General features: G+C 34.2%; 1 protein-coding gene across 1 annotated transcript; it reads right to left on the bottom strand.

Moving 5' to 3' along the window:
* Positions 1–10,391: 10,391 nt before the first annotated feature.
* Positions 10,392–12,292, bottom strand: LOC120085145 (UDP-glycosyltransferase 91C1). The gene has a single exon (XM_039041022.1). The coding sequence runs from the start codon at positions 12,040–12,042 to the stop codon at positions 10,660–10,662; it is 1,383 nt and encodes a 460-aa protein (XP_038896950.1). The 5' UTR covers positions 12,043–12,292; the 3' UTR covers positions 10,392–10,659.
* Between the last annotated feature and the right edge of the window lie 3,850 nt (positions 12,293–16,142).

Raw genomic sequence — 16,142 nt, forward strand, 5'->3', positions numbered from 1 at the left:
TTATGACTGTGCAATGAGCATAAAGTCTACGTGATCGTGTAGTAAACATCCATGCGCCGAGTATCATATACTATGCAATCATGTAGCTAATGACTATGCGATAAGCATGATAGTCTACACGATCGTGTAGCACACAAGGATGCGTCAGTATCCAATACCGTGCAATCGTCTACCAAGCGAGTGCCTACACGATCATGCAACCAATGCAACACGATATTGTAGCAAACTCTACACAATTGCGTAACATTAGATATGCGATTGCTTAGCAAATGTTGCACGATCGTGTAGTAAACTCTACACGATCACACAGATCGTTTAGCTCTAGCTACACGATGCAACAACCTCTGTTTTGTCTTCTCCATCAAAACGCACTGCAACCTTTCTTCTGAAGCCTCACAAGCGATTCAAAACTTAAATAAATACAGACTCGATGGAAAATTATTGCCTAAAAACGTAGGGGCCCTTATAAATCAATTTTGTAAAATTTAAAGAAAGCCTTAAAATGAGAATTCTATCCCAAAACATCCATCAACAATTCATCCACAAACATTTATCACATAAATGCAATGCAGATTATAAAACCCACCAATACTGTAAACGAATTAAATACAAGAATGGAATTTGGAATCGGAAACCAACAACTTGTCTTTGATACCAATTGAAGGAAACTCGACATGAGGAGATCCTTGAGCAGAAGTGGATCGTCCAAATTCCATTAATTATTGAATACAAAATTTACAGTAAACAATAAGAGATGATATGCATTTAATAATTAAATTACAACATGCTTTTAGAAAGAAAACAGGTTTCTGAAACCTCGCCTTTGAAGAACCTTTCTTCTAATAATCCCTCGTACGAGCCACGAACAGAACTCCTTCCCCATGGATCTTCTTCTTCATGCACGGACACTACCAAGCGAGAACCCTTTGTATTCTCTTTTGGGATTCAAAGACTCAAGCAGGAGTTGTAGGCTTTGCTTGAGTCCTAGGAGGAGGGAAGGAGATGGAGAGGATGAGAGGGAAGTTTTCTTCAGATAACCTTTATTCTTTTAGATAAAACTTCTCTATGTCAATTCATGGAAGAAGATGATCTCTCAACTACTTTTATCACAAGTTAGTTATTGAGAGAATAACGGGAGAGAGTTATAACTCATTTCCCTTTTATTAATTTCAAATAAATTAATAAAATAGAATATACAATAACTACTTTATTATATATACACTATATGTTATATCAAATATAACATATAGCCTATAGTTTTATATTGCGTCAAATACAACATAAACTATATATTTTATTCTCTCTTAACTATACATGGCATTTAATATAAATCACATTTATATTAAATCCATTTACATGAATCTCATCCATATAAATGATATTTGCATCATATCCAAATATTTTATTTCACCCAATATAAATCATATTTATATTTAATTACAGGAATCTCAATCATATAATTGGCATTTGAATCATATTCAAATTTATCTCACAATGTATCAAATACATTATAATTAATTATATCATATATAATTAATTCCCTCAATTAATTTAAACACTTCAAATTAATCCAAAGATTAAATCCCTGTTGAGCAACAGTGGGGACCTTATGGACCTGTAGATTGAAGCTTCAATGATATTTGGATAAATAATTAAACTTTTTAATTAAATTACCCAACACCCGTTAATTGCCGGTCACTCCACTAAAGACTGGCAGTTACACTCTTCGCACTACAGATAAATTTCTATGTCCATTGGATATAAGCAATCAACAACATGATGACCCTTCACAAATTACTCGTAAGTACAGCGGGGCCAAAATACCGTTTTTCCCCTGTAGTTATATCTAACTTCTTAAGTATCACTAAATCCTCTAATGAACAATAAGTCATAGTCCCACTATGACCAAGTCCTCTTGGGCCAGAAGAGGGTGTGGCCACTATGTTCAAGACTCGGTATCGGCCCTTAAGGGAGCAATTTATCTGCTTGCCCCTGCATCGAGGAATGAGTAAATTCTGTCTTATGTAACTGAGTTCCCAGCTCCCTAGTCAGACGATCTCCAAAATGGTAGGCTTATTAAGTTGCCAATCTGGCCAATCTCACTCATACAAATCAAAGGACTGTCTTCATGAGCAGAAGTTCACAACTCATTCAGGATTCAGGTCATGTCACCTATGGTCATCCTAGTAAAATGTAAGTCTCTATTATTAACGACGTTATATAAAGAGACTAATCATTTCGTAGTTCAGTCTTATAAAAACTCTTTGTATAGGATACCTACACTTGCATATCTCCACAAGAATGATCAGGATCAAATCATTTGTAGCACTTTACAACACTTGTAACACCTACAGAGCGAGCCGTATCCATAATGTCACCAGGATAAGGTACCCAACCCTATCCATATACTACAGACCATTTAGGTTATTATTTAAACAAGATTCAATTGTATGTCTCTATGTAGGATTGTATCAGTAACAACAGAAGCAACAAGGATAATTAAGCACTCTAATTCATTAATTTTGGCAAAATATAAAGCATGCTTTTGCAGAAATAAGTGAGTTTCATGACATACCTTTGTAAAACTTCTTCAAAGCTCTATCTCTAGCTGCAATATTCTCCGAATCTTGTTGCAGACCACCTCAAGATCTTCCCCACTATTCTCTTGGTGCTCTAGATTGAGTTGTGGGACTCAAAACAAGCTTGAATCAAGGGATTATGGAGAATTGCTCACAACAGCAATCTTGTTGAATAACACTTTCTTCACCACGGATTTTCAGCTAAAATTCTCTTGATTGCATGCCTCAAATTCACTCCAATCTCTTCAATATATTGCAAACCATCATACAAGGAAGAGAGTTGCATGAGTTGCAACTCATGCTTGGAGTTAATGAAGAAGAGGAAATGGATATTGTGTGAGCATGAAAAAGATGGATAATGATCTCAATATTCCTTTTTTGCATGGTTTTTTTCAAATTTTCCAATTTTATCTCAAAATCAAACTTGATTTTTCAAAATCCATTTTGATTTTAAAATTGAAAATTTTTATAAAATTAGTTTCATAAATTAATTTTTAAATAAAACTAATTAATTTAATATCAAATATTAAATTAATTTTTACACATATCCATCTTTGTATATTTAAATCATATCTAAACATAAATTCTCCTATTCTATTTAATTCTCAAATTAAACAAACTTATTCCCTTAATTCTAATTTGAATGTTTTAAATTAACTTATCACGCTACTCTAGAACTAATCTAATTACGAGCTAGTAGGGGGATCTCGCGGGCCTACAGATCATGGGCTCCAAAAATCCGAGATTAATTGACTAAACTCATTAGACTAGATTAATCCCCATTCGTTAACTAATAGGTCACTCCACTAAAGTCCATAGTTGCACTCCCCTCACTGTAGATATATTATGTCCACATGATTTAACCATTATCAGTAAGTAGACCCTTCACAGGTTGTTCGTAATAACGGCTAGGTCAAATATCTACTAATCCTCTAATGAACAACTGGTTTATGATCCAATCGCTAAACTAAACTCTTTCAGCTCAATGAGAGGGTATGGCCCCTTATTCAAGACCTAGATTCAGTATTTGAGAGAACAACCTTTCTTCTATCCCTAAATCGGGTAGGCGTGAACTTCTGTCTCCAGCTATCTATTAGGTCTTACCTCTGAAATGGGAGGCTTGTTGAACTGGCGTTGTTGAGCTAACCCTTACCTATGAAAATCTAAGGATAATCCCGAATAAACAGGAGTTCATAGTTAGCTCAGGATTAAGATTGAGTCATCTAGGTTATCTAAGTAAAATAGTCAGTCTTATACAATAAACAACGTTATAAAGTAACAGTGACTTATTTCTTTATCCGATCTTATGCAAACTCATTGAATAGGATATCCTCATTTCTCATGTCATAACATGTATGAATTAGGATCACATCGTATGTAGCACTTTACAACTCTTTGTAATAACTACAAAGTAGGCTGCATCCAATAATGTTACCAAAATAAGGTACCCAATCTTATTCATGTACTATAGATCATTTTGACTATTTACTCGATCCTGATCCACTCTTATGTCTCCACATAAAGTTCAAGTACTCATATACAATTTATAAAATCAATAATAAGTTTATTGATTATAGAAAATGTTTATCATTTTACAAACTGTGAGTTTTAGAACATAAAACCCAACACTCTATATGTTTAAATTACATGAAATAACCTCGGATCTTAGTTTATTGGAATGAGTATATGATTATAAAATAACACTTATTTTATTAACAACAATATGTTTATACGAAGTTTACAAACTATGAGATTACAAGGAGATTTAGGACACCATTCCCAACCATGAGAGGGTTGCAAACCCACCTGTCCGTTATATGGGTTTAACATAAATCCTATCTATGGTAGCTGACAGAGATGTTGAGGATCCATTGTCTTATAAGAAAGTAATGAAGGATGTCAACAAAGATGAGTGGATCAAAACTATGGATCTTGAAATGGAGTTGATGTACTTCAATTCAGTTTGAGATCTAGTAGATCAACCTAATGAGGTTAAACCTATAGGTTGCAAATAAATCTATAAGAGAAAATGGGATGTTGATAAAAAGGTGCAAACCTTCAAGGCTAGCTAGTGGCAAAGGGTTATACCCAAGTTGAGGGAGTCGATTATGAGGAGATTTTCACTTGTTGTCATGTTAAAATCTATCTGGATCCTCATGTCCATTGCCTCATATTATGACTATGAGATCTGGCAAATGGACGTCAAGACTGCCTTTTTGAATGATAATCTTGAGGAGACCATTTATATTTAGCAATTTGAGGGATTCATAACCCAAGGTCAAGAGTAAAAGGTTTGCAGGCTTAACCAGTCCATCTATGGATTGAAGCAAGTTTCTCGATCTTGGAATAGAAGATTTGATACTACGATCAAATCTTATGACTTTGATCAAAATGTTGATGAGCCTTGTGTATACAAGAGGATCATCAACAGTTCAGTAGCTTTTCTAGTGTTGTATGTAGACGATATCCTACTCATTGGGAATGATGTAGGTCTACTGACTGAAGTTAAAAACTGACTAACGACCCAATTCCAAATGAAAGATTTGGGAGAGACTCAGTTTATTCTGGGAATTCATATCTTTAGAGATCGAAATAACAAAATGCTAGCTCTGTCTCAAACATCGTACATTGACAAAATCCTCGTCAAGTATTCGTTACAGAATTCCAAGAGAGGTTTACTACTTTTCAGACATGGAGTTATGTTGTCTAAGGAACAATATCCTAATACACCTCAAAAGATTGAGAAAATGAGACGGATCCCTTATGCATCGGCTGTTGGCAGCCTAATGTATGCAATGTTATATAATAGACCTGACATCTGCTATGCGGTGGGGATAGTCAGTAGATATCAATCTAATTCAGGATATGATCACTGGACCGTCGTTAAGAATATCCTCAAGTATCTAATGAACGAGGGTCTACATGATTCTGTATGGTTCTAAGGATATGATCCTTACAGGATACATGGACTTTGATTTTAAGATTGATAAGGATTATAAGAAATCCACATCAAGGTCAGTGTTCACTCTTAACGGAGGGGCAATAATCTAGAGGAGCACCAAGCAGGGGTGTATTGCTGACTCCACCATGGAGGCTGAGTACGTAGCGGCTTGTGAAGCTACTATGGAAGCTGTTTGGCTAAAAAAAAATCTTGACTGATCTGGAAGTTGATCCAGACATGTCAAAGCTCATCACACTTTATTATGATAATAATGGTGTTGTGGTTAATTCCCGAGAGCCTAGAAGTTACAAGTGCGGGAAACACATAGAGCGAAAGTATTATCTCATCTGAGAGATTGTGCATCGAGGGGATGTCATCGTCATGCGATAGCCTCAGAGCACAACGTTGCTAGTTTATTTACAAAAGCTCTCATGGCTAAGGTGTTTGAAGGTCACTTACAGAGTATGGGTCTATGGGATAGGCTACATTTAGACTAGGAAAAGTGGGAAATTTGTATTGGGAGTGTTATGCCCTAGTTTATTATTTATATACTTTGTATATTAGTTTGACTTATATATTGTACACCCCACTAGCTTTAGGTCAAGTGGGAGATTATTGGGGTTGATGTCTTAAATCTCGCAGGGTCCTATAGTTCGTAGTTGTGTTGTACAAACATCTTATTTATTTAATAAAATATATGATGTTTTATTTCAATTTGAGTTTCATTAACCACAAACCAATAAACTACATCCAAGATTATCTTGTAGCTTAAACATGTATGTAGAGACATACGGGTGGATCATGTTTAAGTGATAACCTAAATGGTCTGTAGTAGATGGATAAGGCTGGATACCTTATCCTGGTGACACTACGAGTATGGCCCGGTTTGTAGATGTTTCAATTGTTGTAAAGTGCTAAAATGATCTGATCTTGATCGTTCATGTGGAGATATGTGAGTGGGGATATTCTATACAAAGGAGTTTGTATAAGATCGGATCATGAAATGCTTAGTCTCATTATATAACGCCATTCATGATAGAGACTTACATTTCACTAGGACGACCATAGGTAACATGACATGAATCCTAAGTGAGTTGTGAACTCCTGCTTATGAAGGCGGTCCTTTGATTTGTATGGGTGAGAATGGCTAGATTTTTTACTCGACAAGCCTACCATTTTAGGGATTCGTCTAACTGGAGAGTTGGGAACACAGCTACACAAGAAGGAATTCACTCCTTCCTCAACATCGGTATAAGTAGATAAATTGCTCTCTTAAGGGTTGATTCCAGGGCTTGAACAATGTGGCACCACACTCTCTCCTGGCCCGAGAGGGGTTTGGTCATAGTTGAACTATGATTTATTGTTCATTAGAGGGATCAGGGATACTTAAGGAGTTAGATGTAACTACAGGGACAAAACGGTAAGTTTTGTCAAGTTGTACTGATGAGAAATTTGTGAAGGGCCATTGTACTGTTGACTAGTTATATCCAATGGACATAAAAATATATTTATAGTGCGAAGAATGCAGTTGTCGGTCATTAATAGAGTGTCTGACAATTAACGGATGGTGAATAATTTAATTGAAGGAGTTTAATTAATTATTCACGTACCGTTGGAGCTTCAAGCTATAGGTTCATGAGGTCCCTCTATAGCTCAATGGGAATTAATGAGAATCAATTTTTGGATTAATTTGAATTGTTCATATTAACTGAGATTATCTAATTATATATGTTATAATTACTATATTATATTTGATACATTATAATATAAAATTTATTTGAGAGGAAATAAATATTTTAATATGATTCAAATATTAATTATATGAATTTGTTTCATATAATTAAATTTAAAATAAATGAGATTTATATTAAATGTCATTGGTGAGAGAATAGAAACTATAGGTTATATTGTATTTGATTCAATATAGAAGTTATAGATTATCTGTTATATTTGATATAAATGTAGTTATCATATAAATATATATTAAATTGATTTATGAAAATAAATTATTTTATTTTATTTTATTTTAAAATTATTTTGGGAGGGAGTTATAACTCCCTATCTCTTCTGTCTAATACATGATAGTGGGGCAAGGGAGAGGGGTTCTTCTTCTTTTTCTTGGTGTGGTTTCACAAAAAGATTACATATACACAAAAACGTTTTAAGAAAATATGAACCCCATCACTTCCTCTCATCTTTCTCAAAATTCCTCTCTTTCAAAATAGTTAGAGCTCATAAAACTTCTGAATTCTCACCCAAAGAATACCGAGACAATTAAGTGGTGGTGTCCATTATGGGGTATTTTATTCGTGATAGATCCGGAGAAAGGAAATACGTGAAGAAGGGTTATTCAAAGATAAGTTTTCTCTCACCCTAATTTTCTCATTCCTCTTTTGTTTGCATGCTATAAATTTACGATTATGCATAACATTTGTATTCTGTAATTTTGATTCCGTGAAAATAAAAATTTTGGATCGATCTCCACACTTTTGCTCAATGACCTTCAAAAGTTCCTTCAGTTCTCAATTTGAGTTGTTCTCCCTCTCCACCTCCAAATCAAATTAATCAACCATTCCGATTCCACGGCCGCTATTCCTCATACCACCAACATTACTTTTTAATTCTATCACATTCGCCTCACCTTGCCAAACCTTCTACGGCAACATTCCTATCAAATACCCCTCTGGAATCAACCACGGCTGCAAAGCGCCTTAATTTTGCCATATGTTCAATTGATCCATAGATCTCTTCTTTCTCGCTCTCTTCTAGTCCATTTCATAATGTTTTCATTTCTTTTTTCTACTTCTGATTTCTTATTCTCTATTTTTTTAAAAATAGAAATAGAATATATTTGATAATTATTATTGTTTTAACCAAATTGTTTGATATATGTTTCTTGTTTCATTTTTTTTAATAATAATATAAAATAAAATAAGATATGTCATACATTAAATATTAAAAAAAAAATCAAAGAGTTATATCATCTAATACAAATAAGTCTCGATGCACAACTAAAAACAATAACAAAAATGTATCTATCATTCGAATGTAGTTCAAATTTGATTGGCAATGTTAACTATCATGTGAGCCATTTGCAAAATATTTTGATTGAAAACAATAGTCACGTCTTAAATTATTTCGACTCAAATCTAACTCAATTATATTACTGTTCAAATTGTCAAGTCAATTATATTTATCTTCAACGGTCATTGATTCATTTCTAAAGTTATTGAATAATTTAGTGAGAAAATTTTATATATAGTAAAATTGTAACTAATTTTAAATGTAATAAAAATAAAAATAATAAATAAACATACATAATGCAAATTTTAAAATTTAATATTTGAGAAACAAAGCTGAAAGAAACTACTTTTTGTAGTTCCTCAAAATTTACTCATTTTTTAGAAATGTTTCTTAATTTTTAGAAACAAGAAATGGGAACAGTTATCAAACAAATCCGTTTCTTAAAAAATGAGAAACGGAAACAGGAAACATAAAATGAGAACGTTATCAAACGGGTCCTAGAAAGTCCAATCCATTGATTACGACAAACAAACTATTGTAATTTGCAATCCAGTGATGTCAATTTGCTCAATTATTCAAATGGCACCATGATTTCATCCTGACTGAGATCCAAATCGACCATCATTCTGTTATCGCCAGACACCGTCTTCTCTCTCATAAATTTCTTGATAACTCTACAACACCTACAAGACTGGTGGAAGACAAGAGGTTCCAATTTGATCGACATTTGAAAAAAAATATAAATTATTGAAATTTTGCTTTCAAATTGTAGAAACCAAATGTCTAACGTTCTTATGCCGTGGAAAATACACTGTCTTGAAAGCAAAATTCGGCACGAATCGGTGCTAAATCGAGTATGCCGATTGCTCCCAAGGTCAATACAACATCTCAATTCAAGCTTGCACTCGTAGGAGAAAGGATTGGAATGGTAAGAAATTCAGGGAGGAGAGGGAATCGATTTTTCATTCTTCTTTTTCCAATAAATGAGAGCTCAAGATAAGATCTACTTTAAGATTAAAAAAAACAAATTGTTTTGAAATTAATTTTAAAAACTATTTTAGAATTAATTAAGATTGATTCTTGGGATTAATCACAAATAATTAATTCTTTTCGTTTTTCATTTTAATATGGACCAAATGCCCAAAGTGATTCCCAACCAAAGTAAATTTACTGTATTGTCCATTACAAGATAAAAAAAATATTATTCACCATTTCCATCTTCAACTCCAACCTTGATGAGAGTGGATGATAGAAATTGCCATTAAATTCCTTGAAAGCATAAAATCTAGTCTCTCTTGCAAGCTTCCAACTAATTTTCTTTAAGATGAAAATTCACGTGACAAATAATGTCTACTAATTGACTTGGCATTTGACATGTAAATAAAAATTGATTATGAAATTAATTTTAATATTATTTTTTGAGACAAATAAATAGTATCACTAATCAACCTTTTATATAATCTTTTATATAGTTGTTAATAATATTAATCTTTTATATAGTTGTTAATAATATAAAGCTCAAGTTCTAATTATATATATTAACTATCATGTTAATTTTTATATTTTATTTTAATATATATAGGATATGTTAAAGAAAATTATTGCCTTACCAATTGCCTGTTTAGAATAATCATCTTTTCTAATAATTTAAAAATATATTTGTATCTCATGTCCAATTTGACAGTAGGAATATATATGAGTTGGACTAGGTTGGAGGATTTTTTATCTTCAATCCAAACTAACCCTTAAAATTCAAGTTGAGTTGGATTGGGTTGTCGGATTATTTATTTATTCTTTTTTTTTTTAATTATATTTTTTTATTAAGTCGAATACTTTAAATTGGTGTACAACACATATTAATAACTAAAATTTCATAAAACTCAAATGTTAAATATCAAAATCTAATTTAGATTGGATAGTGTAAGAATTTTTGCTAATATTTTTAGGATTATCTATAATAATTTTCTTATATATATATTAAAGATTCGGGTTGGGTTCGGATAATTCAAATTTCATCCTAATCTTTATAATTTAGATTGGATACTACAAGTTATTCGGTTGTCGGAGTTATTTCAAACACGGTATAATTTAATCTAAATTTTATCACTAAGGCTGTTAATTCCTGTTTGCCTTGAGAAAGTGGACAAACTCGTCTAGATGACGTTCATTCTTATCTCCGTCTCCAAACAACCCCTTCATTTCCATCGTCTTCTCTCTCAACAAGTTGCCTGTACCTGAACCTTCCGCCATGGCCGACCTCACCGATTCTGAAACCGAGTCGCGGCTGAACGATCCATCTCTTTCATTCCTCTCAATCTCAATCCCAATTCTCTTCTCCTCCAACAATCTTGCGTTCAATCCTTGGTCGTTCACAACAGGAAACAGAATCATAACTCGTCCAAATCCGAGTCCCTCGATGATCGAGTTCCATCCACAGTGAGTCAAACAACCGCCAACCGAGTCGTGACTCAGTACCTTCACTTGCGAGATCCATCCCTCGTGAACCAGTCCTCGACCTTCGACTCGCTCTTTGAATCCGGCCGGTAACATTTCCGACTCGTTCCGATGTGAAGTTCTCAGAATCCACAAAAATGGAATCTCAGATTGCTCTAGCCCGAAGGCTAATTCAGTGACGTCTTCTTGACTCAGAAACGCTTCAGTTCCGAATGAAACGTACAGGACTGAGTTCGATTTCTGTTTCTCCAACCATTCCTCGATATCTTCGCTCAATTCCTCCACATCTTCCATTAATGGAGGTAGAAATCCAACCGGAATGACTGGTTTCTGATAGAGCTTTGTGAGCAAATCGAATGATTCCGGCTCCAGTTCCGGAGAGCTTCTTATGGCCACAGCAACACTCTCTTCGATCGAAACTCCAAATCGGACCGAATCGGACGTTCCCGATTCATTGCCTATTGCTCCATCCAAGGATTTTTTTAACTCGTGGTACCGGAAGAGGATATTCGATCCAGGGGGCATCCACTCAGGAACCTCCATGAAATCCTCGATCGTTGACCGGGAACCTCCGCCGTTGGAAAGTTCCGACGGCGGGCCGAGGAAGGTAAGGAACGCGGCGGTGAAGAGACTGAAGAAAACAGACGAAATACGCAGCTCCGCCGCGAGCGGCGGAAGCCAGTGAGAGGCGTAATCATAGATAATGCAATCAGGATTTAGATCGCGAAGCAAATCAGCCAATGGCGATTTCAAAGAGTCGAAGGCCTTCTTCAATAGTTGTTGCTTGTTGTACGGGATGTCGGAGGAAGACTCGGCGGCGGCCGGAAGACCGTCGACGGGAGGCAGAGAAACGCCGATAAGGCTGACGACGGAGGAGAGATGTGGGGGTATTTTGGTAATTCTACTGAGGTTTCTTGGGGTTGATATGAAGGAAACTTTGAGACCCTTTTGGGCCAAGCAAATGGCGAGTCGAGCAAAGGGAATGAGATGGCCCAAGGCCAGCCATGGAAATAGCAGTACGTGCAAAACGCCGCCATTTGGCATTAAAGCAAAGCACTGAGAGAGAGGACTAATTGCTTCAGTTTTCAGTGTTATGTATTTGAAGAAGACGGTGAAAGAACAGCTTCATTTGAGTAGAATAATATTATAATGAAAAGGGTAATCAATGAGATTGAGCAATTTGACTAAAATATGAGCCGACATTTTGGAATATATGAACTAAGTTATCATCTTTTCATTGTTTTTTCTTTATATTATTATGGGAAGGGTGAGCATTAGGATGATAGGAAATACATTGGGCTCAAATTGTATGTCAATGTGAAAAATCCTAGATTGGGATTTTTGCATAAAAACATCCTTTTAGGCCCCATATTTCAAAAATATCTTTAAATTTAAATTTTTTCAACAAAGGCTTTTAGTATTATTTTTGGACAAGTTTACCCTTGTCTATTATTTTTATTCTACGTTTTTATATATATTTACCTATTTTCAAAACTTTTTTAATGATGAAGAGAAAACCTGCATTTATTATGGAGGGAGAAGATGAATTTAATAAGATTTTTTTTCAATTTTTCAAATGGAGAGAAAATGCATTTATTTGTCGAGATTTTTTCCTTTGTTTAATTTAATTAGAGAGTGAATGTATTTAATGAAATTTTATTTTTTATATTTTGTTGATTTGACGAAGTATTATTATTATTATTATTTTGCGAATTCATTGTTATTTAAAATATACCTCAGAATATTTTTGTTAGGTATTTGAAAATATTCTAACCAATATATGAAATATATCACAGTATATAAACCAGAGATTGATTCGATGTTTGACATAAATCATCATATAATCTAATATATGAAATATACCACGATATATAAATAATATTTGTTTAATGTTTGACATAGATCACAATAAATATCATAAATTTCATTTACAGTGTATATATCCATTTAAGTAATAAAAAATCCCAACACATCAAAATTTGTATATATCACAATATATAAAATTTAAACAAAAAAGGAACTCTCAATTAATTTTTATATTCTTACAAATACCTTGAAATATTGTCAATATACATTGGAACATTGGCAATATACCTTGGAACATATACAAAATTAAGATTGGTAGATATTACAATATACAAAATTAAAAGTATATATTGTTTAATCGAATTTCTTTATCAGTTATCCTATAGTATATAACTCACATATTGACTTAATATTTAACATAAATCAAAGTATATATCAAATAAAAAATGGTATATAGCACAATATATAATTCACATATATCAAATAAAGGAATGTATATTCTCTTGCGGGTTTATAATATATATATATTTAGGGTTTAAAAAGATAAAGAAAAGTTCTTTTTGATCTTAGTGCGGCTGATTTGTACAGGCGCCATGAACAAAGTTCATATTCATATTTGTATAAGATTAAACATATTCTATTTACAATAAAGATGTTATTGAGGTTTTATTCACTAAAACTATTATTGAATATATAAATTGCACTAAATCTAATAAACTAAGATCCATGACTATTACATGGGTATTTGGACTTTATGTGGAGACATAAGAGTGGATCAAGTTCGAGTAGATAGCCAAAACGGTCTATAAGTATACGGATAAGGCTGGGTACCTTATACTAGAAACACTGTTAGATGCGACTCACTTTGTATTTAGTACAAACGATGTGATCCTGAATCGTTCATGTGGAGACATGCGAGTGGGGGCATCCTATGCAAAGAGTTTGTATAAGTCGGACCAAATAATTGAAGGAACTCTAAATCTAGAGAACCAATGAGCGGAAGTAGATCGTTTCAAACTCCATTGTGAAATAACATAAACATTTACAGTCAAACAGAAACAGTTATGCATCAAAGGTAAATTATAACATGCTTCTTAATCAAAATACAAAGGATTGAGTATAATACCTTTGAAGAATCTTTTCTTCTAGTATTCCCCCGATCTAACTCGAACGCGTTGAACCAGCACGAATACAATGAGAAAACTCGGCAAATAGCACGAACTGAAAAATCCTCAATCACCAGCGAGTAAAACTCGATCCTCGACCCTCAGACAGAATTGGACACCACCACTCGATTACCTTGTATTCTCGGTGTGAGAATTCAAGAATTGTGGGCTCTGTATGAATTTGGGTAGAGGGAATGAGGAAGTAGACAATCGAGTATGCAACAGAAGGAGAAGAAATCTATCATATAGACTTGGTACTCGATCGTGTAGTAAGTGAGTAACTATCGTATAGTAAACTCGACGCGATCATTTAGTCTCTCGACAAGTAATCTTATTACTTGATGCTTGTGTTGTGTGGAATGAAAAATGAAAAACTATTTTTCAACTTTATCCCACCGGTTGTCACAAACTGTCTAAAACCACCCACTCAAGTGGTTATTGGAGAAACCGAATTATTAATTATCTCATAATTAATATATTATAAATAAATACAATAACTAACTTATCATATTATATTTATAACCTATAGTTTTAATATTACATCATATGCAACATATAAACCATAGTTCTTTTTCTCCTTTATGGCATTTAATATAAATCATATTTATATTAACTCCTTCAATCAAATAATGTATCAAATACATTAAATCAATTATATCATATATAATTGAACTAATTTAATTATATCATATATAATCAAATTTTCTCTTGTTAATTTGAACGTTTCAAATTAACCTAAAAACTTATTCTCAACTTGAATCTATTGTGCTACCACGGGGACCTTATGGACCTGTAGCTTGAAGCTTCAATTGTACGTGAATAACTGACTAAACTTTTTAATCACGATATCCACCATCCATTAACTATCAGGCATTCCACTAAAGACCGACAGCTGCACTCTTCGCACTATAGATATATTTATGTGTTCATCGGATATAACCAATCAACAGTACGATGGCCCTTCACAAATCGCTCATAAGTACAGCTAGGCTAAATTACCGTTTTTTTCCTGTAGTTACATCTAACTTCTTAAGTACACTGATTCCTCTAATGAACAATATATCATAGTTTTACTATGACAAAACCCTTCTTGGTCCAAGAGAAGGTGTGGCGCCACATTGTTCAAGCCCCGGAATCAGTTCTTAAGGGAGCAATTTATCTACTTACCCCTGCTTCGGGGAAGGAGTGAATTTCGTCTTTTGTAGCTGATAACTTGCAGAAATACAAGTTATTTATGCTATTTTATTTAGATTATGCGGCAAAAAGAAGGAAAAGTTGCATCGATAGTATAAGAATTGGCTGAGAAATACGAAAATATAAAGTGTCGTAAACACACCCACTAACCCCATTGCGATGGCGAAATAGAATGTCCAAGTCTTTGTTTTGCAGGAAATAGGTCACCGGATACATTAATTGCTCGAGGACAAAATGTACAACGCATCTACTCCGCATGCGCCACTCGATCTAGAACAAAGAAAGATCAACACAATGGCGGCGCATGCGACGAACGATCAACGCATATCCACCGCATGCGGTAATCAAAACAACTACACCGCATATGGGATCGATCGAAGATGTGAAGAGCGACGCATTCGCGGGCGATTATGACAAGTGTACAACTTTCTGTTGTACGATTCTGAAAGATTGATCGTGGAGCAGAGCGGACATTTCCACTACGCCATAGCAGGAATTATCAGAATTACACAGTGGGACCACCAATACAAAGAGCCAAGGTCTTGTCTATAAATAGTTTCATTGAATTCATTGCAAATGAGGCTGGTCTGAAGAGACTTTACAGAGAAAATCCGGGAGAACGATGAGACAAGGCTGAAAGGTGAGTCTCTCAGCATGAAATTCTTCCCATTCCCGAAGCTAAAGCTCTGTGTAGGAGGTCACTTCTACCGGGAAAGCAAGCCTGAGAGGGAAGCTTTCCCCTCCATCTCATCCATACGCCGACAAGCACATCTCCGATCGGGATCTGTGTCAAGACATTGACACTCTTTCCGTATTTGTTTCTATTCTTTCATTTCATCTACTGTGTTCATCTTTTTTAAATCTTTCATTCACAAATCATGTATCAAACGTTGATCTTTAGATTTAAATGCTATTATCATCATCATTATCATCTCCCTGTTCCTTTCCATACATTTATCATCCATTTTCTCCATCATG

This window comes from Benincasa hispida, chromosome 9 (assembly GCF_009727055.1).
Source record: "Benincasa hispida cultivar B227 chromosome 9, ASM972705v1, whole genome shotgun sequence".
NCBI lineage: Eukaryota > Viridiplantae > Streptophyta > Magnoliopsida > Cucurbitales > Cucurbitaceae > Benincasa > Benincasa hispida.